Source organism: Sciurus vulgaris (assembly GCF_902686455.1).
Source record: "Sciurus vulgaris genome assembly, chromosome: 12".
NCBI classification, from domain to species: Eukaryota; Metazoa; Chordata; class Mammalia; order Rodentia; family Sciuridae; genus Sciurus; species Sciurus vulgaris.
In genome coordinates this window covers 52,232,682-52,259,873 of record NC_136473.1, presented here as the reverse complement: position 1 = coordinate 52,259,873, position 27,192 = coordinate 52,232,682, and the positions used below count along the sequence as shown (strand labels likewise).

Genomic DNA, 27,192 nt, shown 5'->3' with positions numbered 1-27,192 from the left:
TCTGAAGTATGAACCCACTCTGTAGGCTCTCTCTTCACATTGCTGATAGTTTCCTTTGCTGAGAGAAAGTTTTTAGTTTGAATCTATCCCAGTTATTGATTCTTGTTTTTATTTCTTGTGCTATGGGAGTCCTGTTAAGGAAGTCTGATACTAAGCTGACATGTTGAAGATTTGGACTTACATTTTCTTCTATAATCTGCAGGGTCTCTGGTCTGATTCCGAGGCCCTTGATCCATTTTGAGTTGAGTTTTGTGCAGGGTGAGAGATAGGGGTTTAGTTTCATTCTCTTGCATATGGATTTCCAGTTTTCCCAGCACCATTTGTTGAAGAAGCTATCTTTTCTCCATGGCATATATTTGGCACCTTTGTCTAGTATGAGAAAATTGTATTTATTTGGGTTTGTGTCCGTGTCCTCTATTCTGTACCATTGATCTACCTGTCTATTTTGGTGCCAATACCATGCTGTTTTTGTTACTATGGCTTTGTAGTGTAGTGGAAGTTCTGGTATTGCAATACCTCCTGCTTCACTCTTCCTGCTAAGGATTGCTTTGGCTATTCTGGGTTTCTTATTCTTCCAGATAAATTTCATAACTGCTTGCTCTATTTCTGTAAGGTACATCATTGGGATTTTAATTGGCATTGCATTGAATCTGTATAGCACTTTTTGGTAGTATGGCCAATTTGACAATATTAGTTCTGCCTATCCAAGAACATGGGAGATCTTTCCATCTTCTAAGAGTTTCTTTAATTTCTTTCTTTAGTGTTCTGTAGTTCCCATTGTAGAGGTCTTTCACTTCTTTTGTTAGATTGATTCCCAAGTATTTTATTTTTCAAGGCTATTGTGAATGGGGTAGTTTCCCTAACTTCTCTTTCTGAAGATTCATCACTTATGTATAAAAATGCTTTAGATTTGTGAGCATTGATCTTATAACCTGCTACTTTACTGAATTCACTTATGAGTTCTAAAAGCTTTCTGGTGGAATTTCCCGGTTCCTCTAAATATATAATCATGTCATCAGCAAATAGGGATAGTTTGAGTTCTTCTTTTCCTATTTGTATCCCTTTAATTTCTTTGGTTTGTCTAATTGCTCTGGCTAGAGTTTCAAGGATAATGTTGAATAGAAGTGGTAAAAGAGGCATCCCTGCCTTGTTCCAGTTTTTAGGAGGAATGCTTTCAGTTTTTTACCATTTAGAATGAGAGATGGCCTTTACAATGTTCAGGAATGTTCCCACTATCCCTATTTTTTCTAGTGTTTTGAGCATGAAGAGGTGCTGTATTTTATTGAATGTTTTTTCTGCATCTATCGAAATAATCATGAGATTCTTGACTTTAAGTCTATTGATATGGTGAATTACGTTTATTGAATTCTGGATGCTGAACCAACCTTGCATCCCTGGGATAAAACCCACTTGATCATGGTGCACTATCTTTTTAATATATTTTTGAATGCGATTTGCTAAAATTTTGTTGAGAATTTTTGTGTTGATGTTCATGAAGGATATTGGTCTGAAATTTTCTTTCCTCGATGTGTCTCTGTCTGGTTTAGGTATCAGGGTGATATTGGCTTCATAGAATGAGTTTGGGAGGGTTCCCTCCTCTTCTATTTCATGGAATACTTTGAGGAGTATTGGAATGAGCTCTTTTTTAAAGGTTTTGTAGAACTCGGCTGAGAACCCATCTGGTCCCGGACTTTTCTTTGTTGATAGGCTTTTGATGACTTCTTCTATTTCACTACTTGAAATTGATCTATTTAAATTGTGTATGTCCTCCTGGTTCAGTTTAGGTAATTCATATGTCTCTAGAAATCTGTTGATGTCTTGGAGATTTTCTATTTTGTTGGAGTATAGATTTTCAAAATAGCTTCTAACTATGTTTTGTATTTCACTCGTGTCTGTTTTGATATTTCCTTGTTCATTCCGAATTTTAGTAATTTGAGTTTTCTCTCTTCTTCTCTTTGTTAGTGTGGCTAAGGGTTTATCAATTTTGTTTATTTTTTCAAAGAACCAACTATTTATTTTGGTAATTTTTTCTATCGTTTCTTTTGTTTCAATTTCATTGATTTCAGCTCTGATTTTAACTATTTCCTGTGTTCTACTACTTTTGGTGTTGCTCTGTTCTTCTTTTTCTAGGGCTTTGAACTGCAGTGTTAACTCATTTATTTGTTGATTTTTTTTTCTTCTTTTATTGAATGCGCTCCATGAAATAAATTTTCCTCTAAGTACTGCTTTGATAGTGTCCCAGAGATTTTGATATGATGTATCTTTGTTCTTGTTTACTTCTAAGAATTTTTTAATTTCCCTCCTGATGTCTTCTGTTATCCATTCATCATATAATAGCATATTATTTAATCTCCAGGTGTTGAAGTAGTTTCTGTTTTTTATTCTGTCATTTATTTCTAATTTCAATCCATTGTAATTTGATAGAATACAAGGTAGTATATCTTCTTGTATTTGCTAACATTAGCTTTATGACATAAAATATGGTCTATTTTAGAGAAGGATTCATGTGCTGCTGAGAAGAAAGTGTATTTGCTCTTTGTTGGATGGTATATTCTATAAATGTCCGTTAAGTCTAAATTATTGATTGTGTTATTGAGGTCTATGGTTTCTTTGTTCAATTTTTGTTTGGAAGATCTGTCCAGTAGTGAGAGAGGTGTGTTAAAATCACCTAGTATTATTGTGTTGTGGTCTATTTGATTTCTGAAATTGAGAAGGATTTGTTTGATGTATATGGATGAGCCAATGTTTGGGGCATAGATATTTATGACTGTTATGTCTTGCTGATTTATGTTTTCCTTAAGCAGTATGAATCTAGATTTGTTTGGATCATTTTCTTCCCTTGTTTTTTCATGTTGTTCATGTATCTTCCCCTCTAGCAGTGCAGATCTGGGGTATTGCAGATTTCCCCCTATAAGCTTATAGTGGCCCTATAGGTTTCCAAAACCCTTTCTTTAAGGGGAGATCAATATTAGCAGTGCCCAAATCAGATACTATGCAATCCTAGACCAAATAGCCCCTATGAGGACAATATCAATATTGTCATAATAAACAGAATGAGTTCAAATATTATCTTCAGAAAACAAACATTTGCAATAAGGTCTGCAGTTTCTAATGGAGGACAAAGAGGATGCAGGGGGATGTAGAATGTGGCTGTTAATGGGGTAAGAAAAGAATATACAGAAGTTCTAGATAATAGAAAGGGTGAGAGTGTAATCAAAAGAAATTGGATGTTAGGATGCAAAAAAGGGAGAAAGAGACTCTGAGGGAACAGGTAAACAAAAGGAAATGAGAGCAAGAAAAGTAAAGAAATAAAAACAAATTTTGTCAATAAGGAGAAAAAGAAAATCTACAGTATAGCAGTCATATACTAATGAAACCTCCCAGTGTTCAGTAGCCTGATGCATGAGAGGTACCTGACAATGAGCTTCAAGCCTCCAGCAGGCGTCTCAGGATGGGTTTTGCCCCACATAATGATCGGAGCTACAGCTTCCAGGATTATCCAAGACGGCCTCTCTGGCTTCAAAATGTGATGGCAAATGGGGAGCTGCAGCTCAGGTTGTGGCCATGGTCAGCAGGAGGTCCTGGAGGCGGGATGCGGTTGGTCAGGCAGGGTTCCTGGAGGTCGGGTATATTTGGTATGTCTGTGGGATCCTGGAGGCCAGGTGCAATCAGTTGGTCTGGGGTCCCGGTGATAGGGCACAGTCAGTTGGTTTGGGGGTCCTGGCGGCAGGGAGCAGTCAGTCAATGTAAGTGCCTGAGAGGCAGGAAGTGATTAGTCGGGCTGAGGGATCCTGGAGACAGGGCTCAGTCAGTCCAGCCAGGGGTCCTACGGGGCCTGGCTGTTGTCTCAAAATGGCAGCAGCCACATGTAATCAAACCTGCAGGTACTGTAACAGTGAACTTCCAGGCAACAGTAGGCAGCTGGTGCTCCACTGGCAGTGGGCAATCAGTTTGCTGGCTGTTGTCAGACGATCGGGAGGTGAATCTCGTGTGTTGGGTGATGGATAGGTGTAAGGCAGGCGATGGACAGGCGAGAGGCAGGCAAATGGCGGATGATAGGTGCCTGACAATGAGCAATCCGCACTCAAAAAAGGCGTCGATATGCTGGCAGACTGCAGGTGATCACAGCAGACAAAATGGGGTAAACAGCAGGGGATTGATAAGCAGCAAAGACTGCCTTACCAAGAAACCGATATCCTCTGCTTGAAACCGGAGTTACAGAGCAACAAGGAACGCAGCCTCCGTCTAGTCTGCCATCTTGGATCTCCCCTTAAGCAGTATGAAATGTCTTTCTTTATCCCTTCTAACTTTTACTTGAAGTCCACATTATCTGATATGAGGATGGATACTGTGACTTTTTTGCTGAGTCCATGTGCATGGTGTGTTTTTTCCCATCCTTTCACCTTTAGTCTGTGGGTATCTCTTTCTATGAGATGAGTCTCTTTCAGGTAGCATATTGTTGGATCTTTCTTTTTAATCCAATTTGCCAGTCTATGTCTTTTGATTGATGAGTTCGGACCATTAACATTCAGGGTTATTACTGAGATATGATTTGTATTTCTGGTCATTTGGCTCATTTTTGTTTTTTGACATGACTTGGTTTCTCCTTTATTTGGCTATTTCTTTAGGATACTTCCTCCCTTTGCTGATTTGCATCATTGTTTTTCATCTCTTCCTCATGGAACATTTTGGGGAGAATGTAATGCCAGCTTTCTTTTAGTAAACTCTTTTAGCTTTTGTGTATCATGGAAGGATTTTATTTTGTCATCAGATCTGAAGGTAAGTTTTGCTGGGTATGATTCTTGGTTGGCATCCATTTTCTTTCGGGGCTTGAAAAATGTTGTTCCAGGCCCTTCTAGCTTTAAGGGTCTGGATTGAAATATCTGCTGATATCCGTATTGGTTTCCCCCTGAATGTAATTTGATTCTTTTCTCTCGCAGCCTTTAAAATTCTATCTTTATTTTGTATGTTAGGTATTTTCATTATAATGTGCCTTGATGTGGGTCTGTTGTAATTTTGTGTATTTGGAGTCCTATAAGCCTCTTGTACTTGATTTTCCATTTCATTCTTCAGATTTGGGAAATTTTCTGATATGATTTCATTGACTGGATTGCTCATTCCTTTGGTTTATTTCTCTGTGCCTTCCTCTATCCCAATAATTCTTAAATTTGGCCTTTTCATGATATCCCATAATTCTTGTAGTAGATTCTGTTCATGATTTCTTACCATCTTCTCTGTTTGGTCAACTTTGTTTTCAATATTAAATATTTTGTCTTCAATGTCTGAGGTCTGTCTTCCAGGTGTTCTATCCTACTGGTTATGCTTTCTATGGAATTTTTAATTTTTTTTATTGTTTCATTCATTTCAAGGTTTTCATTTGGTTTTCTTCAGTATCTCTAACTCTTTATTGAAATGATCTTTTGCTTCCCGTATTTGCTCTTTTAACTGATTGGTGCGATCATTCAATGCTTGCATTTGCTCTTTCATCTCATCCTTCAATGCCTGCCTTTGCTCTTTCATCTCCTTGTTTGCTTCCCTGATCATTTTGGTTATGTACTTTCTGAACTCCCTTTCTGACATTTCTTCTGCTGTGCTGTCATTGGGCTTTATTGATATAGTATCTAGGTTTGTTTCAAACATTTTCTTCCCTTGTTTTCTCATATTGGTCAGATATCAGTGGGACTCTTGAGATATTGCAGATTTCCTCTATTGGCTTATAGCGTCCCTGTAGATTTCCAGTATATCACCTCCCAGCCTTCAGTAGCCTTAAGTCTTGGAGGAACTTGATAATGCAGTGCTGCACAAGAAAGCTGCCCCTCTAGGGGGGTGGCCTTCAGGTGGGGTATATTACCTGGTAGTGGGCAGAGGCGCCTCCACTTGTTGACCAATGGTCTGCCAAAGGGGATCTAGACTGCAGGCTGGGGCATGGCTGGTCTGGGCCTGTGTCCAGCCTGCCATCCAGGCCAGGGGAGCCTAGTTGTGCGTGGAAGCCTCTTGCTGCCTGGCACTGTTCCAAGAAGCTGCCTGCGGACCGGGCCTGTTGCTGGAGGGAGCCTGGCTGTTCGCCAAAGCCTTTCGCTTCCCAGCCCTGCTCTGAGAAGCTGCCTGCAGTCCGGGCCTGCCACCCGGGCTGAGCCTTGCCCAGTGGGAAAGACCCAGCAGCTCTGAATTGGTCCCGAGTCTCTCAATACCTCCTCTTCCTGAATCCTGAGTTCTGGAGCGACATGAGTTGCAGTCACCCTCTCGTCCACCATCTTGGTCTCCATGGCCTTAACATGATTTTTATATGCGCTTGGAATCCAACAATTTTATGACTTATTTTGTTGCAATATTTGTGTTATCCAAGTGGTCTAGAAGGGAACTCAGTGTCTCCAGTGTATGACTGCATCAACAATGCCAATGTTGTTTCAGACAATGTCAAAACAACAACCAGACTACCAACTAAACCATTGTTTTTTTCTTTTTTTGCATTTGCTTTTATCTACTATACTCTCTCCCTTAGTTTGATTGCAGTTTACTATACTTAATGCTCACCACTTTTTTTTTTTTTTTTTTTTGGTACTAGGGATTAAACCTAGGGGGTGTTCTACCACTGAGCTACATCCCTGGCTCCTGCCCCTTACATTTTAGTTTGGGACTGTCTTGCTAAGTTGCCAAGGCAGGCCTCACACTCTCAAGTAGTTGGGGTTACAGGCATGCACTGTGACGAGTTGACATATTTGACTCCTTGGAAATGTTATAGGCCAGGCTATATGGGCAATGACTAAACAGACTCCATTTTACCCTGAGACTCCATGTTATGTAGGAAATGCTTCCCTGGTGGGAACTCCACTTCTGTACCCATCAATGGTTGCTCAGCATTGCATGTTTTGCAACACAAAATGGCAATTCTTACATAATGTAAAATTGTTCTCTTTTTGATTATTTTTCTTGGACAATTTACCATGTCAACAGTGATTGTCTAGATGTTAGTAACCATTCTTTAACTTGTACCCAACTAAGGTTGTTTTGACCCACGTCCCCTTCTGCTTATGATTTTAGATCTCATGATGTTAGTTTATAGTTTTAAATCATAGCAACAGACACTTTGATTGATATACTGACTTATGGTATAAAAACCCTTACAACCCTATGATCGGGGCTGTTCTCCCAATAGCTGCTTTTGGCATTGTGTGAGAGACAGCTGGCCTGCTAATAAAGACTCTCAGATTTGGACTTCTCAGTGGTGATCGGTCTGTTCTTAAGTTGTGCCCCACGTCAGTTTCACCATCAGTCTTTATGTCATTATATCTCATTATTTTGGTTATCTGTAATTCATTTTCTGATACATTCCCAAGGAAGAGCTTAAGGGGATATTTCCCCAATTTTTTATGTTGGGTGAGTTGCTTCTGCCCTTTACACTTGGAAGCCAATTGTGTTGAATAGAATAGCAGCTTGGACTGGGGGCTTGTTTGGTGATAGAGCACTATCTAGTGTGGGGGGGACTCAGGGTTCCATCTGCAGCACCACAAAACACCTCAGCTCATATTTTCCCCATACCATCTTTAACATGTTAACTCATTTCCTTCAGGCATGTAGTATAACTGAAAAACTGATGATTATCTACATTTTTTCTTATATATTGTTTTTGCCTACCAAAAGGATCTTTCCCTTCAAGTATACTATTTATGTCTTGGTATTGGCTGTTCTGGGTCAAAAATCCTAAGACTGCACCTTTAAAAATATTTTCATATGTATTTTAAAAACTAAGTTTTATACAATTACTTTTTTTTTCAGACTCCTATTACCTATATTTTGGTCCTTCTTTCCCTACTTCCGATTTTGTCACCAATTATTTTTTCCATTTCTTTTATTATTTCTTTATTGGGAATTGAACCTGGGGCATTCTACCACTGAGCTACATTCCCAGCATGTATTTTCTGGAACATGGTCTCATTAAGTTGCCAAGGCTGTCTTCAAACTTGCAGTCCTCCTGCCTCAGCCTCAAGTTGCTAGCATTACAGCTGTGCACCACTACACCGGGCTCTCCATTCAAATCACTATCTGCAGTATTTGTGTCCCTTCTAGTTTAGGTTTCATTTCTGAGACGTTTCCATTTCCAGTGTTTCCTTAACTTTTCCAATGCTAAATTTTATTCATATTTCATATCATTTTCTTAATATTCTTTGGCACATTTTCTAATGAACTAGTTTTGACCTGCTCTGTGTCCTATTTTTGTCTATAAAAATGTTATTTCTGCTGATTCCTTATTAAAATAACTGTACAACTAGAAAATATTGTGGTTTCTTTTTAAAAAATATTTTGTTTTAGTTGTAGGTGGACACAATACCTTTGTTTTATTTTTACGTGGTGCTAAAGATCAAACCCAGGGCCTCACAGGATAGGCAAGTGCTCTACCACTGAGCCACACCCCCAGGGTTTTATTTATTTTAATTTTGACACTGTCTAAGTTTCTTAGGGTCTCACTAAATTGCTGAGGCTGACCTTGAGCCTGCAATTCTCCTGCCTCAGGCTTGAGTTGCTAGGATTATAAAGGGTACGCACCATGCCTGGCCTGGGTTTTCTTTTTAAGTAAACTTTGAGAAGCACAGTTCATTGGAGATTTTCTACCTTTAAGTGTTCAAAACCAGGGTATCCTGCTGAGATTTTTTTTTTTTGGTGGGCTGCTCCCTATTTCACTTGTACTCTAACTTTTTCCATATTTTGCTCAATTTGGCTTCTGAGAGGTATCCTAACCTGGAAGTCTTGGCAAACCTGGTGGATGAGTTTCCCTGTCATAGTTCACTCCTCCCTCTACTTCACCTGAATAGATGACAATACCTTCTTGTGGTCCTGCAGCTTTTGGTGGCTTATCTTTATCCACTTATACTTTGGGACTTAGGATGCCATGTCACCTACATTTATTGTAAATGTGAGTTTTCAATTCCGCTCTTCAATCAGTTATATGAGGATTTGGAAATTGAAAACTATGGCACTGCTGTCATCTTTCCCTTTTCCCAGGCTATTTTTTACACATTTAAAAAATGGGTACATTCTAGTTATACATACTGATTTCCTATGCTATTTTTAAAGGTTTTCAAAACCCATTCTGTTTTCAGTCTTACGCTATACCTCTGGCTTCACAGGAACTGGCTTGTCACCCCTTACTGAGCCCATCTAGAATTTTAGCTCTTGTTGGCTTCTGCCACTAGAAAAAAATCATTTCTTTGGTACATCATTTACCCCCTCACCCACAGTTTCCCTGCCTGATGATGTCCCTTTTTCCATTCTGTTAACCCTTGTGGATTTATAGTGTTTGATTCATTTTCTGCCAGTTATCATTGTGAATGAGGGGATGTTTGTAGAAAATGTAGGATTCACATTCTTAATTTGTTCTGTAACAGGAAGTATTCACAGGGAATTAAAATCTTTTGTTCTTTGGATTAGGTATTTCCCAGACTGGGTCTCTGTAATACTATTTTTTATTTAAAAATTAAAGTACTCTGGGCCTCTCTCTTTTATCCTCTACTTCCTGTCATTTCAGATCTTCACTTGTGTAGCTGGTTCTCTTTCCAGGCACCTGCCTATTTCCTTGCAGAGTGTATCTATCACAGAACTGCAGCTTTGGTATCTTATGTGGCATTTCAGGAACTAATTTTAAATAAGTGTTAAGGATGTATTTTAGTCTACACTTAAAAACAAAACAGATATATGAAGGAAAACTGAAGCTATTTTTTAGTTTGAGAATATTAATAATGTAAGTAGTTCCTTTTACTAAGGCTGAAAACAATTTTCCTCCAGTGTCAACCCATAACTCAACCAAACTTCAGGGCTAACAGAGCACCCTACCATCTGTGTAATGACCTTTAACCCTTCCAATACCCCTTCCATCCCAGCAATTTTATTTACAATTCAATGCTAAGGATAGACAAGAAAGGCAGCTGGAAATATTTAAAGGCTTAAGACAGACAGTGATTTCTTCTACAATGAAAAGATTACATAGAACTATGGCTTTCCATTTACTGTCTTACACTGGACATTACAGAAATCTGTAGATTTTTAGAAACTACAAGGGATTTGCCCAATTAACATACAACTTCCAAAAAACTGTCAAAGACTAAATTATTCTTCTATTTAGCTTCTTATGAAAATATAAAAAGCTGAGCAACAGAAACAATTATGGAGTTAATGTACAAAATGTATTATATTTAAAAAGTGGCATTGATTTAAGAACCAGTCTTTCAGGCTGGTAACTGCCTCATCTTCAAATAAGGAGTTCAAATTGATAAGATTTTCTTGTAGGCAACAGCATCCCAGCAGCCTTCATTTATTGAAATATTGCTCTCTGAACATGTGCACATTCAGATTTGTTGAATATATCCTCTTCTGTTTCTGGAGTTAGCTGGATGTTATCTCTGACTGGAGACAGGGGTTTCTTACAAGAAGGAAGCTTTTCAGAATCTCTGCAAAATACAATAAAATAGATTTGATGTTTTTAGGGTAATGGTTATTAGAAAATAATATACTTGGAAAAAATAGAGGCTTATAAAGAGGATAAAACCATTTACTGTATAATCTCTCATTCATTATGGATCACTTTCAGGTTCTCCTCTGAGTACTTTCAATAAATTTTGGGTTTTGCTTCTTAGAGTTCCTCCTGCCTTTCAATGTAGGTGCTAGGCTATTACTAGATATACAGTAGCTAAGGCACAAAGATTCCAATAGAGAAATTTTAATTCATTTCTCCATAGGGCCCTTTTCAGATCTGGCTAAAAATTAATATAGGTGAAGCATGACAAATGATTAAACCCTATTTTTTAACCCCTTTCTTGCTTTTAATGAAAGAAAGCTTTAAGTCCTTAATAAATTAATCTTATAAAGATCACACAGGTAATTCTATCTCCTGTTAACAAAAATTAAACACCAATAAGTCTTATTTTCTAAAAGGCATGTAATATTGTTGCACTGTTCCTTTCTCTCCAGAAGCAGTTCTCAAAATATGCTCCATGGGCCCCTGGAGATTCCCAACTGGTACCAAAAAAAAAAGCAAACAAACAAAACACCAAATGATTTTTAGGTATTTGGCAAAGGAACAAAGACAGCCAACACTGTGAAGAAAATAACTAACCCTACTCATTGCCCAGATAAATTTCGAGTTTATAAATAAAAATTAGAATTCTGGAAAATGTGTGTCTGCTACTAGAAAGCTTCCCAATATTTAAGACTGCTAATTATCACTTTCTTTCTTATATTATATAATGAAATTAGTATTTGTAAGAAAGTACAACTCAATGAACCAATATTTCCAAATGATCAATGGGTAAAGATACATTAGAAGTGGGTTATATGTACGAGAATACAAATAATCAATTGGTATTGAACTCATAGTCTGTTGCAACTAACCTTAAGAAACTACTCTTGTTGAAATTTGGTATAATAACAAAGAAACTTACAATTATCTAGAAAGTTTATTAATAAACTTTCCAAGTGCAAATATGTGTGGGGTTATATTTTTTCATATATTTCAACCAAAATATATCATACACAAAAGCAGATAAAAGATTTCAGTTGAGTTCTATTAAATTAGACAATGAAGATTTGCAAATATAAAACAATGCCACTCCTTGTTACTTTTTTGTTTGTTTTGGAAAATAGAGCAATTTTTTCATAAAAAATATACTATGTTCACATGTAATGGGCTTATTATTGTTATGTATTTATTAAATGTCTATTCTCATTTCTAGGACAGTTAAGTATTCCTTATAAATTATTGGGGTCCTCGATAAGTTTTAAAACTATAAAGGGTTTGAAAATAAAAAGTTTGAGAATTGCAACTGAGTTTAATCTTAGACTTTACACACATATACACAAAATAAGAAACAATTGTCTAATATTTACAAAGTGTTTCCACTCATACCAGTTCATCTGACCATGACAATATTTCTATATGTAAAGTTTAATCCTATCATCCCCATGTTAGCTCCTTGCCCCACTTTTATTAAGCTTTATTGAGTACAAAAAAATAATTATTAATTAATGCTATGCTGTGGCTAATTCTGAAATCTAACAGAAGGAGGTATAGGTAGCTATTTTAAAGATCATTTGTTTTAAAACAATGCTTCCCATATACATTAGAAATCTGGCAAATTCATTATGTAAATTCAGTGACACTCCCCCTTTTAGATACGATAATTTAGGGAAGTACTGCACAGTGCTCTCTCGCCCTCTATCTAAAAGTTTCTTCTCGTTACAATTCTGAGAAATAAGAAGGAAAGAAGGCTGAGACATTTAAGGTCTGGAAAAGTAATAGGTGTAAAGAGACTCCAAAAGCCACGCTGAGAACTGATGGTGTGAGAAACAGAAACAGATTCATATGAAACTAGAGAGTTGGGAGACAGGGATTGGAACTGTGGAAAAGAACAACAGCTCATCTTATTTCAGAACAAGGAACAAGGCAACTCACTTTTTAAATCCAAAATTTTTCCAGAGTTCACTGATTTTTATTTGTAATCCTGGCTTGTTCTCAGCATTATGATGATTTCTCTTTTGGATGCTTGCTGGTTTCTTGCTCAGTCCACTGACTCTAGCAGGTACTAGAGGTTTGATCTTTGTTGTGGAAAGTGAGTCTACAGAACTGGATTTATACAGCCCAGGAACCTGAGGATTAAATGCTCGCTTTAACATTACTCTGTTAGGCAACTACCTTTAGTTAATTTCAAAGTATTGTTTATTCATCAGTACAGAAAAATAACTCATAAAGTGTAAATGTGTGCTACTTACAAATGTCTACTACAAAGATAATAATTATTTTAATCAGTAATATATGCACCCAGCATAAAATTTAAGTCACAAATGAACAGAGAGGAATGTGAGTCTCATTCACTTCTACTTTAGCTCTCCAGAGGCAACTGCTGTTATAGGTTTTCTGTGCATCCATTAAATCATTTGCATACAAACAAGCGAATAAAAACAAAACTGGTAGCAGACTACACAGTTATTACTTTGTTTTCCTTGATTCCACTTAATGATATATCTTGGAGACTTTTCTTTTTCACATGTACAACTGAATTTTATGTTCAATAAGTTGCTGCTCTTCCATTGCACAAATGTGGCATTATGTACTTAAATCTCTATCAACATTTTTATTTTCATTCAAGAGTTGATTTTTATTCTGTGGATAGTATGGAGTCACTGAGGTTTTGTTGTTGATTTTCAGGATAGTTAAGAGGTATATAAAATAGAGGGTATACAATCTGGCAAAGGGTGCATAAAGAATGGAAGTTACAACAACAAAACTGACTTATCCTGGGGTCCACAGTTTTTAGAAGCATTTTTGTAATACATGTCAAAGCATTAAATCATACATGCTTTAGGACCAGTAATACCACTCCATGGAATTTATCCCTATAGATAATCAGGGTACATATGCAAATATTTACCCTCAAGGTCTTGGTTTTAATACTGTTTAACCAGAGCAAAAAATTTTAAGGGTAATTGACTGTAAAGAGGATTATATAAACTCATACAATGACATATTACATTGACTTTGTAAGTAATGATTATATAAGTACTTGGAAAATGATCTTTACTACCTATAAAAGAAGTTTCAACTTAACACCTTTAGCACCTATATTTAAGTGCAGATATTGTCCTAGAAAGCGCAAAAGTAGACCTAAAAATAAATCATAATTAGGAATTTTAATTTTTAAGTTTTACTTATATTTTTCATTTTCTTGTTATAAGTATATACAGTTTCTTAAATTAAAAATAAATTTAAATAAATGTTTTACCTTGTTCCTTAGAAGTGTGTCTTTCTTTGAGAAAAGAGATAAATGTTGCTTGAAGTTCTGATTACCTTGATTATCAAGTGACTTAATATTACAATCAGATTCCTATATCCCCAGATCAGAAAGAAAATAAATTAGATTTTTTTTGTTTTCATGACAACTAACCAATATTCAACAGGAAGTAAAATAAAATGAGAAAAATCAGTATAAATAAAGTATAATTTCACAAAGACTGAAAACATGAAATGGAATTAATAAAAGAAACTGAATTCATATGGAAAGGATGATAGCTGCTGGTTTCACTGAATAAACTAGCCAGTGTTTTAGTTGGAGAAAGAAATTACATAAAACACATACTTAAAATTTTGGAGACTTCTTTTCTGAAACATTTGAGCAGCCTGTCAAAATGCTGACTCAGATAAAACTAGAATCTCTTACTATAATTTTATAGCTTTACTCATGCTAGGCTAATGGCTTTCATAAATTATTAGCTATAAAAAGCTGAACCAATGCAGTTCCACATCTCTTCTTTAAACTGTAACATGTTCAACATTAAAGAGGAAAAAGGTATATGCTCTCAAGTATTGTATCAAATGTGCATTTACCTTAAGCAATGGCTTTAAGACCTACCACCCTCTGCTCCTAATTCCATCATGAGACTTCTACAGACGAAGTGTTTTCTCATAATCTTTACACAAAAGTAAAATAAAAAAGGATGACTACAATTTTTAAAAAAGCTTTACATTTCTGCATTTTCTGAAAGTTTTTTTAAAAAAATATTTGTTGGAAATCTCTACTGTATTATATACTTAAAAATCACCACAACTATAGTGAATAAGACTCTACTGACTAGTACCTTATAGAAACTATATTCCTTGCTCATGGCTAACAGTAGTAGTGATTCTGGGCCAAATCAATTCTTTTTTATTTTTGTGATTGGGGATTGAACCCAAAGGTACTTTACACTGAGCTACATCCCAGTTTTTTAAAATTATTTTAAATTTTTATTTATATTTATTTATATTTACAGAGACAGGGTCTTGCTAAGTTGCTGAGGCTGGTCTTGAACTTGTGATCTTCCTGCCTTAGCCTCCCAAGCACTGGGATTATAGGCACATGCCACTGTGCTCAGTTGGGCTAAATCATTTCTTGTAATAAAGAACATGAGAAAGATCCTAAGATTATAGTTAACTGCCAGCAGAAAGCTCCCATTTTTCAGAGTCATAAGATGAAACTGATATATATATATATATCCCCCCCGGCCTCCTGAGACAGGGTGTCACTAGGTAGCCTATGATGGCCTTGAACTTGTGATCCTCCTTCCTCAATCTCCCAAGTAGCTGACATTACAAACACAGGTCTATAATTAACAATCTATCCTAAGAGGAATTCATTATATCTGGCAGCAAGAGAGATGACTCAATGAATTATTCTTGGTTTGTTTACTTTTGGGAGATAGAGGGTTCATATTTCTATAACAGATCGATATAAAAAATGGTTAGCTCAAAAGAATGTGCAGAGTTCTGTCAGTGTGACTGGTCCACGGTCTGTAAGCTGATGAAGAAGGCTTCTCAGTAACACATGGCTAAAACCTTACGAAGTAAAACAGGAAGATGCACTCTTTAGAATACCCCAAAGGCACTCGAGAGACTTGCAAGTATCCTCCCCAACAGTAATGTTTTATGAAAAGATGTTCGAGTGATAGCAACTGGGGTGGTACCCAAAAAGCACCAAGAGGAAAAGCAGTATGTGTAAAAGATGAGAAAGATGGCAATAAAATGGAGACACACATGAAAAGAAAGAGTCTTCTAGATTACTAAGGACAGTACTCAACATGGAAAAAGTACAACAAAGAGAAAAGAATAGCTAAAGTCTCAAAGGCAGGAAAGGGTTCAGCAGAAAAATGCCACAGATGAAAGACTTAGAATTTAATTACATAAACTGATTTTAGCTTTCTCCTAATGAAAACAATTTATTTCCACATTTTAATTTCATCGTTTCCTTCAACTAGAATCCAATATAACTCAGGTTTCCTTTAAGAACTTGAATATTTCCCTTTTAAGGAATACAAGCTATACTGATTTATTAGATGCCATTCAACATTCAGGATCATGAAACATCAAACTGCCAAATATTACTGTGATTGTAATTGTTCTCACAATGTGGTAGTTATACTGGGTAAAGATAAAACAAATGTTATGTTGGTAAATTTGAGATAATGCCACCAGGCCATTTTAAACTGTGTCACTGGATTTTATGAACAATACTCATTTGGAGTTTTGATTTTAGTCAAATCAAAGTCTAAAATAAAAAACCCAAAATCAGAATAAAATATTTTTTGGGGGATACCAGGGATTGAATTCAGGGGCACTCGGCCATTGAGCCACATCCCCATCCCTATTTTATTTAGAGACAAGAGTCTCACTGAGTTGCTTAGCCCCTCACTTTTGCTGAGGTTGGCTTTGAACTCGTGATCCTCCTGCTTCAGCCTCCTGAGCCACTGGGATTACAGGCATGTGCCACTGCAACCGGCAAAGGATACTTTATATAGAAGAAAAAAGTGGTTAGTATGCTTTATAAAATCACTTGTATTAATATTTTATTTTATTATAAAGTGAAGTTTAGGAAATAAAAATAAAATCTATTTCTGAAGTACTAAAACAACATACACAACTTCACATTACTAGGATCATTTCTTTATAAGATCACAAATGTTATCTGAATTCAAGCTTATATTAAGAATTTAAATAGTAAATTTACAATAATTTTTTGTTCCATAGATTATTCTGCTTAGGTGTTAACTATGCCAAATATGGCACAGGGGTGGTGCAGAAGTATAGAGCTGGTTTAAATGTACAGGGGTTGGAAATAAGAAAGAGAAGTTCTTCAAATCAATAAAATGTCGACTTCTTAGAAAGTAGAATTTTGAATGAAAAATTAAGATAACCAGTAATTTCAATAATGTAGGCAAATTTTCCTCAATTGTCTGATTAACACTCTTTTTTTTTTTTTTTTCTTAAGCATAAATTTAAACACAGAGGTCTCATGATAGGACTTACCTCTGAATCAGAATCCTTACTGGAAGGCTGAGAAAGTTTTGATGCATTTAAACTATGTGGTGATAACTCTATGCTTTCCTGAGACTGTGAAGACCACTCCACTTCGCATAAGGGTGGAGACTCACCGCCGGACTGGGGCACTACATTGTTCTCAGGCACAGTGACAAGAGAATCACTCATTCTGCGCAACTGCTGCAATGCTGTGCCTGGGGAGGGACTCGGAGTTCTGGAAAAACCCCCAAGACTTCCAGACCAACTAAAACAACTTCTCAGCGTTCCCAGGGTTGGTGGTGAAACAGTCCTTGTGAATTTGCTGGCCGTAAGAGATTGAGACTCTTCATCAGCAAACACAGTCACATCCTTTGGAACCTGATCACTTGAACTGTGTGATATGTTTGTATTGACCCGTTCTCTGCCTCCTGGGTCTAGACAATCTGACTCACTGAGATTGGTCTCTTTATCTGTGACAGAAGCTTCATCTAGAGGTTGGCTGTTCCCTTTCTTTGATGTACAGTCCACAGAATCCAGAGGATTGCAAAAAAACCTAACAAAAAAACAGGAAAAATAGATTATTATAAGCATTTTAGAGTTTTCTCACAAAGATGTTAAGATTCAAACTGCAATAATGGTCTAGTTCCTTTATAATATGTATAATTTTATAAATAAAGGCAATATAGATCTTGAATTTCAATCAAAGTTTAATTTTTATTATGCCAGTGTTTACATGTAGAATTTATTCACACAACAAACTTTCAGACAGGTCTTTCTTAAAACAGTTCTCTATACCATGTATTTGAAATTTCCATATTTTATCTAGACCTAATCATTGCACAGGTGTTCTCTCCCCTAAATCTATCTATTTATTTATTGCACAGCTGGGAAAGGAATCCAGGGCCTACCCCCAGGCTAGGCAAGACACCACCAAGTTTAATCCTCAGTCCTGCCTTAACCCTTTCAAATTCCAAAGAGAAAGTGAGCTCTTTGACAACAGGGACTGTCCATGTGTCTGTATCCTCCACTGTACCTAAGACAACAGTTAACACCATGATTTGAAGTCATACACATGAATTACACAAAGGACAATTTTCAACTATTATCTCATATTTTATAGGAAAGAAAAATTAGCCATCTACCCCTCATCTTTTACTTCTACCATCAAATCATCTGGGAACTTCAAATAGTATACTAATCTACTTGTTTTATATCCTACTGACCTCTGCTATTTTAAATATTAAAAACCCTCGATCATTAAATTCTATTATTACTAGAGCAATATTATTTGTTCAGTGGAGCAGCTTTAAAATATGCTTAAAAAGAACTCCAATAAGGGCTAGAGATATAGCTCAGCGGGAGAGTATTTAACAAACACCAAAAAAAAGAATAAAAGATCAGTAGGTAAGCATCATTATTGCGGAGGATTGATTCAAGGGAGTTTTTAAGTTTAAAAAAAAAAAAAAATCCTGGGTAGGCACAGTGGTGTACAGTTATAATCCCAGCTACTCAGGAGGATGAAGCAGGACAAACTCAAGTTCAAGGCCAGGCTGGAAAACTTAGTGAGACTGTGTTTCAAAATAAAACAAAAAGCAGCTTAGGATGCAGCTCAGAGTTTCTGAGACCCTGGGTTCAATCCCCAATACTACAGAATGAAAAAGAGGGTGCAGGGGAGAAAGGGGAGAGAGAGAGAAGGAAAGAAAAATAAAAGAAAGGAAAGAAATGGAAGGGAGAAAGGAAGGAAAGAAGGAAGGAAAAAAGAAAAAGAGGGAGAGGAATAAAGAAAGAGGGAAAGAGGAGAAGGAGAAAGAAACAACAACAAAAAAAGATAATTTACCTCCTCTTACTAAGCACTGGTTGAAATCTAAGATAATGAACAGAATATTTACTCAATGCCGAAAATCCTCTTTCATTCTCATCTGTATGTACAACTATAATGTACCAATAAAAAAAAGTGGGAAAAAACCCTGTTTCATTAAATCCCTAGATAAGCTATGTGGGTACAAGGGCAGGAAGGGAAGAACCTCACTAGCTTTTCATTAAGCAGAATACATAAGATCCTAGATCTGATCAAAAATTAACTCCTAAATTCATGGCAATTCCTATAAGATTCAACTATTTTCTCATGAATCATTTCAAGGGTAAAGAGAAGTGTACTATCACTAGACAGTGCCCAGGGATATAAAATTGATCAGTCAGAAAACAGAACTAAAACCCAGATCCCCTCCTAGTTCATGGCTGTTCCTTCCCAATTAACCTCGGTGTTACTTAACTGATATTTCTGGATCACAAAAGAAACTGAAATGTTTCTAGGATGAGAATCAATACAATAGATAATTCAGACACTTCCAAAATTAACTCACTTCCAAAAAAACAGAGACAAGTTTTTGCATGGTTAATTCCTCCTTTTAGTTAAGTGTACTAAAAAGAAGGGGAGGTAATAAATATTTACATATATATTTGTGACGAGGTACCAGGCCAAGTATTTCTAACTAACCTTCACTATAGCCTTATTTATTTGGCTGTCCATGGTTTTATAAGGACATAGCTAGGAAATTTAAATGATGCATGAAAAATCATTCAGCTGATAAGATGACAGTGAGAATTAAAACCCAGTCCTGCCAGATTGCTTACAACTGCCGCAACTAGGGCTCTCTCCTATCCTCAATATCATAGGACTCTGGGAAAACTTAACCCTTCAGAGTTTCAGTCTCTTAATCTGAGAATAACATTAACTTTATGCTATCTCATATACTTATCAGGCATAAAAGACCATGTAAAGAATTTTGAAAATTAGCTTTGAAAACAAATTTAGTAATATCTAGTTTTATTAGACATTGCTATATAAACTTGGTCAGAAAATTATATATCAAAGATTAAAAATTCCCAAGTATTGTTTCACAAAGAAGCTAATAGAGGGGAAAAAAACACTTCTTTAGACATATTTTAATGTCCCTCTGAGCAACTTACTAGTGAAATATCCAAATAAACTATATAAAGCGGCTATGTGCAACCTTGAATTTGGAGATTGCCTTAAGCTTCTATAATAATAAAACAGGGAAGTCCTATACACACACGTTATTCTGATTAGTCATCCCCAAAGAGGAGATCAAGCTGGGTATGGTGTTGCACACCAGCTCCTTGGGAGGCTGAGGCTGGAGGATCACAAATTTGAGGTTGGTGCCAGCAACTTGGTTAAAACCAAGTCTCAAAATAAAAAAAATAAAATGGGGGTGGGCTGGGGATGTAGTTCAGTAGTTACAGTATTCTGGGTTCAGGAAAGGGAAAACTGAAACCAAACTCCTAAAATTTCATCAAGTTAGAAAAGTCAACTTTCTGAGACTTTTTATTCAGCACATATCATCTGGAGCCAGTGTCCATCTTTTCTGACCCACTTTTTCATCATTTCATAATAATAAGCATCTTTAATGAGGTGCTCAGCAAAAGGAGGATCAAAACAATCATTTAATTGTATTGTATTGTGATTTGAGCAGACTCGAGGAGAGAAGAGTTTGGAATATCATCCAAAAGGAGGTTTAGGGATACCAGGATTCCTTCCTTCATACTGGTTTCCCATTGCAGCCTGATTTATTAAACTTGGAAAACAAAAACAACAAGACCCATTAGGGGCTGGCAATTTTTCTTTCTCAAAAGGTACTATATCACGCCTAGATAACTTATGACACTGGTATTTTCTTTTACACGTTCTGGTACCTACTGTGGTTTGAACGTGCTTCCCAAAGTTCATGTGTTGGAAACTGTTATGGTTTGGATATGAGGTGTCCCCCAAAAGCTCCTGTGTTAATGCAATAAAATTCAGAGGTGAAATGACTGGATTATGAGAGCTATAACCTAATAAGTCCATCCTAGTTTGAATGGACTAACTGGGTGGTACCTGTAGGCAGGTGGACCATGGCTAGAGAAGGTGGGTCACTGGGAGTGTGCCTTGAAGGGCTCATGCTCCCTGTGGCCCCTTTCCCCTTCTCTTTCTGCTTCCTGGCTGCCATGAGGGAGCAGCTTCCCTCTGCCATACCCTTCCACCATGTTATGCTACCTCACCTTGGGCCAGAGCAATGGAGTTGCCATCTACATACTGAGACCTCTTAAACTGTGATCCCCAAATAAACCTTTTCTCTTATAAATTGTTCTTGTCAGGTATTTTGGTCACAGCAACACAAAGTTGAATAAAACAGAAATGATAATCAAATTCATATGTTAATGGCACTTGGAGGTGGGGTCTTTGGGAGGAATTTGTATGAGATGAGGTCAAGAGGGTGGGGTCCAATGATGGCATTAGTAGCTTTGTAAGAAGAGGAAGAGAGACCTGGGCTAGTACAGTAGATGTCTCACTAGAAGATGCCCTCTGCCATGCTATTTATTAATTATTTAAAATTTGATTGAACTCAGGGCCTGTGCATGCTAGGCAAGCACTCTACCACTGGCTATATCCATGCCCTCTGTCATACTATGATGTAGCAAAAAGGCCCTCACCAGATGCCAAAAAGATGCCAGTATCATGCTCTCAGACTTCCTAGCCTCCAGAACCATGAGCTAAATAAACTTCTAGTCTTTATAAATGACCCAGTCTGTGGTATTCATTTACAGTAACAGAATATGGACTAACACAGTACAACCATCTGAAGCCAAGAAACTATGTTATTTATTGTGTGTCTTAGGCAATTTACTTAACTCATTTAATTAATTATCTCAACAACACTGGGGTTGCTACAACTGTTAGATCCATTTATTTTTCTTTCCCTTTTTTTTAATTTTTATTTTTGTAGGCTGGGAGGTAAATGAATAGAATAACACTTTCTATCCAATAGTCCCTCCTGGCCCATTTCAATGTTCCAAAGTTTAATTAACAGAACAGGAGAGTTGCCTGAACTGAACTCAACACTTTGGAAAGCTCTATTTCTTACAAAGAGAAAAGCAGAACACCCAGAAGTAAACCTGTCCAAATCAAACATTTCATGAACATGACAGGACTCAAATCCAAGAGATCTGACTCAGGGGTCTGAATTCCTAACCCCATGTTGTAATTACGTTTCAAAATCTCACCATCCTTTACAGGGACTAGGGTAACAGCCCAACTGATCTTTGTGCTCCATGTTTGGTCTTCTCAAACCCGTTTTCACTGGGTGCCCACAGTGGTCTATCTAAAATGAGAATCAAATCACAACCCTCCCCTGATTAAAAAAAAAAAAAAAAAAAAAAATCTCTCTAATGTTTCCCATCACCTCTAAAGAAGACTAAAGGTTGTCAGCTTGACATACAAACCTTTCATGAGCTGGGGCCCACCTATTTCTGCCCCCTTCTCACCTCCCTTTTCCCAACTTGCTTTCTGTTGGTAATAATGGCAACTATTCACAGTAAGTTAGTTGTGCCATACCCCATGCTGCTCCCCACCTCAAGCCTCTGCTCAAGCTGTCTGGCTTCACTGGGAAGGCTGCGTACTTTGTCTGCCTCACCCTACCAGCAGCACCCAACACTCGTCCTTTCCCACTCAGCTTTCTAAACACTCCCTAGCACTAGATGCCCCTTTGATGCCCTCAGAATACCTTATATGTGTTCTAATGACCACACTGTCATGATGTATGGAAAATTTTGTTTATTTACCTATTTTTCCAACTGGATCACAAATGTCTCAAAAACAAAAACTATGTTCTTCTCATTTTTGGAACCATGACACCCAGCACGGTATCAAGTTTGCAATTAATATTACAACTCTATAGCTATCTGTATCTTAATATACTTCTAAAAAGACTCACAAAATTGCATAAAGCCCTCCAAAAAACTCAAAGTACCATTTATACTGAATACACATCACTTTCACACCATCAGAATTCAAAAATCCTAGGTAGAACCTGCATGTGTTGGGAAATGTCTGTACATGATAAAAACAGTAGCCATACTAAGGCAGGTCCTACGCCTACCTGACTATAAAGTCAATGTTAACTCCAGACAAAATAAATACAAATCCATTACTTAATATATCAGACAAACAACATTCTGAAGATGTATCTATACCTGCTTCTGGTTCCTGGAACCACAACTGCACCACTTTCTTTGTTTTTTCTCTGTAAAAATGTTGCAAATTTATTCCTTGTCTGAGGTGGTGTGCTTAAGCTTTTAGTATGAATAGTTCCATCTTCCAGGGCAGGCACAAACACTTCAGAAGATTCATTATTCTCACAGCTATTTTTCTTGGTCTTCTTTGTAAATGAGAGAGAATACTGATTCAATAGATCATCTTCTGACAGCTCTTCTAAATAAAAACAAAGTGTTTGTAAATCTTAGAGATTTGGTTTCGACTTCGTGGTCACATCCACTGTCCTAACAGTGTAGTCTTACTTTAAAACTATGCTTCACAAAAGCAAACATGAGAATGACTCAGAAATAATTCCCCGAGCTGTGTTTTACAATTTCCAAATTGGCTAAGATTTGATGTCAATTATTTGATTTTTTATGAAAATACCCTAATCAAAATTTTAGGACACATTTCTATATGGTTATATGCTTATTATAAAAAGGCCTAATTTTGTATGTAAATAAAATGAGGGGCAATTCGCATATACACATATACTTAAAACTGGCAGCTATTTATTCATATCATCTATGTGTTATAGTTTTTAAAGTATATGTGGCTCACATATGGTCAAAAGTGATTTTTGCTGTAAACATCTGATCATCATTACTTAGCTAAGAGCCCAAAAAGATTCCTATCAGGTGCATTCTGTGATACTAGAATAAGTTGCAAGACTGAATGAGTCTAATACATTTAATAAGACTGAATAAGTTCAATAGGTTAAAGCCTGAGGACACCGAAATAGCACCAAGGTACTTTAAATTACTTGAACTAATTCTCAAAGTCTGAACAGATTCTACTTCATGGAGTTTTAAGAGCATACTACTGTAATCAACAAATTAATAGGCTAGGGGGCACCAAAATACTAGAGAAACTACTCAAATTTCAAGTTATAGATCGGTAAATTTTATCTTGATCCCTGGCTAAGTCTGCTTATTATGCAGGGGATTAGGAGCCTTCAGAAAAAGAAAAAAACAGGTATCTAGGATACCTAGCAAGGCTTCACCGAGAAGCAACAACAGACTGAACTCATTTTCTTGTTATCATGAGGCTGGTAGTCTAGTTGTTTAGGGCAATTCCATAAGGTAAGCATATCGTGAATTTAGCAAGGTAACTCAGTATCTCTCATACTGTCCTAGTACCTGTTATGTATTAGTTATATGAATTTTTAGCAAGTTGTATAATTTTACTATATTCTGTGGTGAGAAGATCACATCAATTGTACTCACTGTAGCAGTTATACAATTATTAAAAAACTATTACATCTAAAACACAACACTAATAAGGAAATTTCAGCTTGGAAGAGAAATTTAGAAAGGTCATACTAGTATCACTAAATATCTGCAGGGCTGTCATAAAAATAGGGATTAAACTTATTCCAGTATTTGTGGGTGAATGTGAATGTGTATACCTAGAAGACAAAATCCATCCATAAATGGTAGTTATAAAGAAGCAGACTTAGTGTGGCACAAAGAATTCACTGATATTGAGTCATTCAAATAAAATAAATAGCTTCTCTTTATGGTAGAGGAAGCAAAGGAAAAATCTGAAATATAAGGATAAATCTGACAACAGATGTGTAAGATCTCTGTACTATAAACTATTAAAGACTTAAATGGATTAGAAAACAATATTGTTAAGATGCCAACTTTCTCCATATGGATCGATCAATTCAATTAAATTCTCATAGCTTTTTTTTTTTTTTAAAGAAATTGACGAGTTAGTTCTAAAACTTAAATGGAAATACGAAGAACACAGAATAACAACAGCACCTTTTCAACAGAAGAACAAACTCAGGAGACTTAAACTACCTGATTTCAAAATGTACTATAAAGTTATAAAGATCAAGAATACATTTGATGCAATGATTGGTAAAGAGAGCAATTGCACAGAATAATAGTTCAAAAAGACCCACCAACATGGTCAACTGAATTTCAGATAACTTTTTAACAAATGATACTGGAACAACTCAACTGCCATATACAAGGTAAGGAACTTACCTCACTTCACATAAAAAAATAAATTAGATAAAAATGGATCATAGGCTTAAATAAAAGAGCCAAAACTATAAAACTTCTAGGAAAAAAAAAAAAACAGAAGCTCTTAGCATCCTTGGGTTGGACAAAATTTTCTTAAATATGATCAGCAGTCACTAGTATTCTGTGAAAAATTAAATACATACCACTTCTTGGTCTTTTCACCCTGGATGATTTCCTTGGAAGATTTAATCCTTTAGTACTAATCACTTGTTTAATGCCCACAGTACTTGGATTTTCCTTCAATTGTGTAGCACCTGAAACATTATCCAACTCAAGTCTAGGGCAATAATTCCTATGCCAGATGCTATTAACAGTAGATGACTTTTGACCTGTTTTGTTGTTCCAGCTATGACTTCTTGATAGGTCAGACTACAAAAGAAAAAGTTTACTTGAAGAAGAAAAATAATTCATTTCCCTCAACAATGACATAGATTATAAATAAATAAATTATCCTTAAAAAATCAGATTTGAAATATCCATCTCTTAATATTCTATACTTTTAGCTAGTCCTATTTTTCCATTAAATGTGCCGGTATTCCCTAGGTCTGCTTTTCTTCTAATCAGAGTCAAATCATTCTATTGGCTCATTTCTAAGAAATAAAAAACAAAATTTCCTAAGATGAACAGTGTAAGAAATGAGTCTGTAATTGAAAAATGTGGTCAGGAAAGAAGTACCGTTAAATTGGAATACTACTTCTATACACAATATAATTAGTAGAATAATTATCTGGCAATATGTCTCCAAATAATTATATATGTAAACTTTAAAATGCACCTGATCATAAAAACCATGTAATCATAAAATACCATAAAATCATGTAATCAACTATCCTACCTCTAGAAAGTGGCTGAGTTCCAACCAAAACAATTAAGGTTACAAAAACACTAGTTTCTATTAGATCCATGCCAGGTGCTGATAGTGAGAAATAAAAAGCTACTTGTGGTCTACGATGAATCTCATGTGAAACTTTTTGAGAAAGGGCTTGGCTCAATGCCAGTTGGTATTGGTAAGCAATCACTTTTAATGCTAACATGTCTTCTTTCAAAGACAATGATATGCTAAAAGGATGTCAATCATACTCATATTTACAAAAGGACAGTCAAAGGGGGAAAAAAAGTTAAAAGATACAAAAATGTCATCTCTGGAGGTAAGAATCCCAGGTGACAAATTCCCACATAAATTAGAATCTAAAAAAAGGAAAATAAATATAAAGCAAGCAAGGTGATATTAATCAGGATATTGAGAATAGACAAGGAATGTAATTTAATTGAGGGAATGAGTAATAAAAACATCTTTCAAAATATGGTTCTTGGCATTACATCCCACTGATGGTTTTATTGAAAACACAGAAATAGGAGAGTAGAAAACCAGACAGGGAAGAATAAATTTAGATGAAAAGAATTAATTAGTTTGGTGTACTAATTTCTCTATGAAAAATGAAAGGATTAGAACAGGGATTTGGGCTTATGAAGGAAGGTTGTTTTAATAATCCATAATCTTGCTGTTCAGAACTGTACATATTTAATATAACCATTTTTAACTTTCTGAAATGAAAAACTTAAGAATCATTTGTGATGAAATTATAGTATCACTAATTCAAATGTATAAAGAGAAAAGCAAACACTTTTCAGACCCTTCCTTTCAGCAATCACTTCACAAAACAGTAAGGACAAGAAACACAAGTACAAACTCTAGCTGCAATAACATTTGGAGGTACTTTTATCCATATTCTATCTTCTGTAGTAAAGACACTTCCAAACTACATCAGAGACTTCCACCTTACAAAAGATAAAAGAAAAATGTCAAAAGACTTAGTAGAAGAGATACTAAACCTAAGTATCCAGAGAAGAGAATACCAGTGAGAAGTCAATCCACCTCCAAAAACCTGAGGGCTCAGGAAATTTAAGGCACTAGGGACTACGGAGGCCACAGATGGGGGAAGGTTGAAGAGGGGTTCTTATTTGCTGGGTCCCCATCACCAACCTGACCACTGCCCAACTTCAAGACCACACAATTGGACTTTTGAAACCCCCAAATAAACAAAAAAACAGTAGGCATTTTAGAAGGTGGAAAGATCCCTTTTTTCTGGAAACAACATGAAGTGAAAAGCTAAATATTAAATGGTGAGGAATCACTAGCTTGCCCCAATTCACTTCCACTATTATGCTTTCAAAATGCAGAGCCAGGTTTACATACTTTAAGTAGACACTGGAGAATTCCCTTTTGGAAAAAAGGGGCTGTGCAGAGA

The 27,192-nt window shown here is 36.2% G+C and overlaps 1 protein-coding gene across 3 annotated transcripts in view; it reads right to left on the bottom strand.

Moving 5' to 3' along the window:
* Window positions 1-9,916: 9,916 nt before the first annotated feature.
* The window catches only part of EXO1 (exonuclease 1), a 30,559-nt gene continuing 13,283 nt past the window's right edge, over window positions 9,917-27,192 (bottom strand). For 2 of the 3 annotated variants that reach the window (XM_079107318.1, XM_079107319.1), the window contains exons 9-14: window positions 25,087-25,312; window positions 22,847-23,084; window positions 16,826-17,369; window positions 13,770-13,871; window positions 12,443-12,636; window positions 9,917-10,442 (exon numbers count right to left, since the gene is read on the bottom strand). In XM_079107318.1, the coding sequence (XP_078963444.1) occupies window positions 10,307-10,442; window positions 12,443-12,636; window positions 13,770-13,871; window positions 16,826-17,369; window positions 22,847-23,084; window positions 25,087-25,312 (1,440 nt within the window). In that variant the 3' untranslated portion in view covers window positions 9,917-10,306. The remainder of the gene's footprint in view (window positions 10,443-12,442; window positions 12,637-13,769; window positions 13,872-16,825; window positions 17,370-22,846; window positions 23,085-25,086; window positions 25,313-27,192) is intronic. The other variant, XM_079107320.1, reaches the window with a different exon arrangement.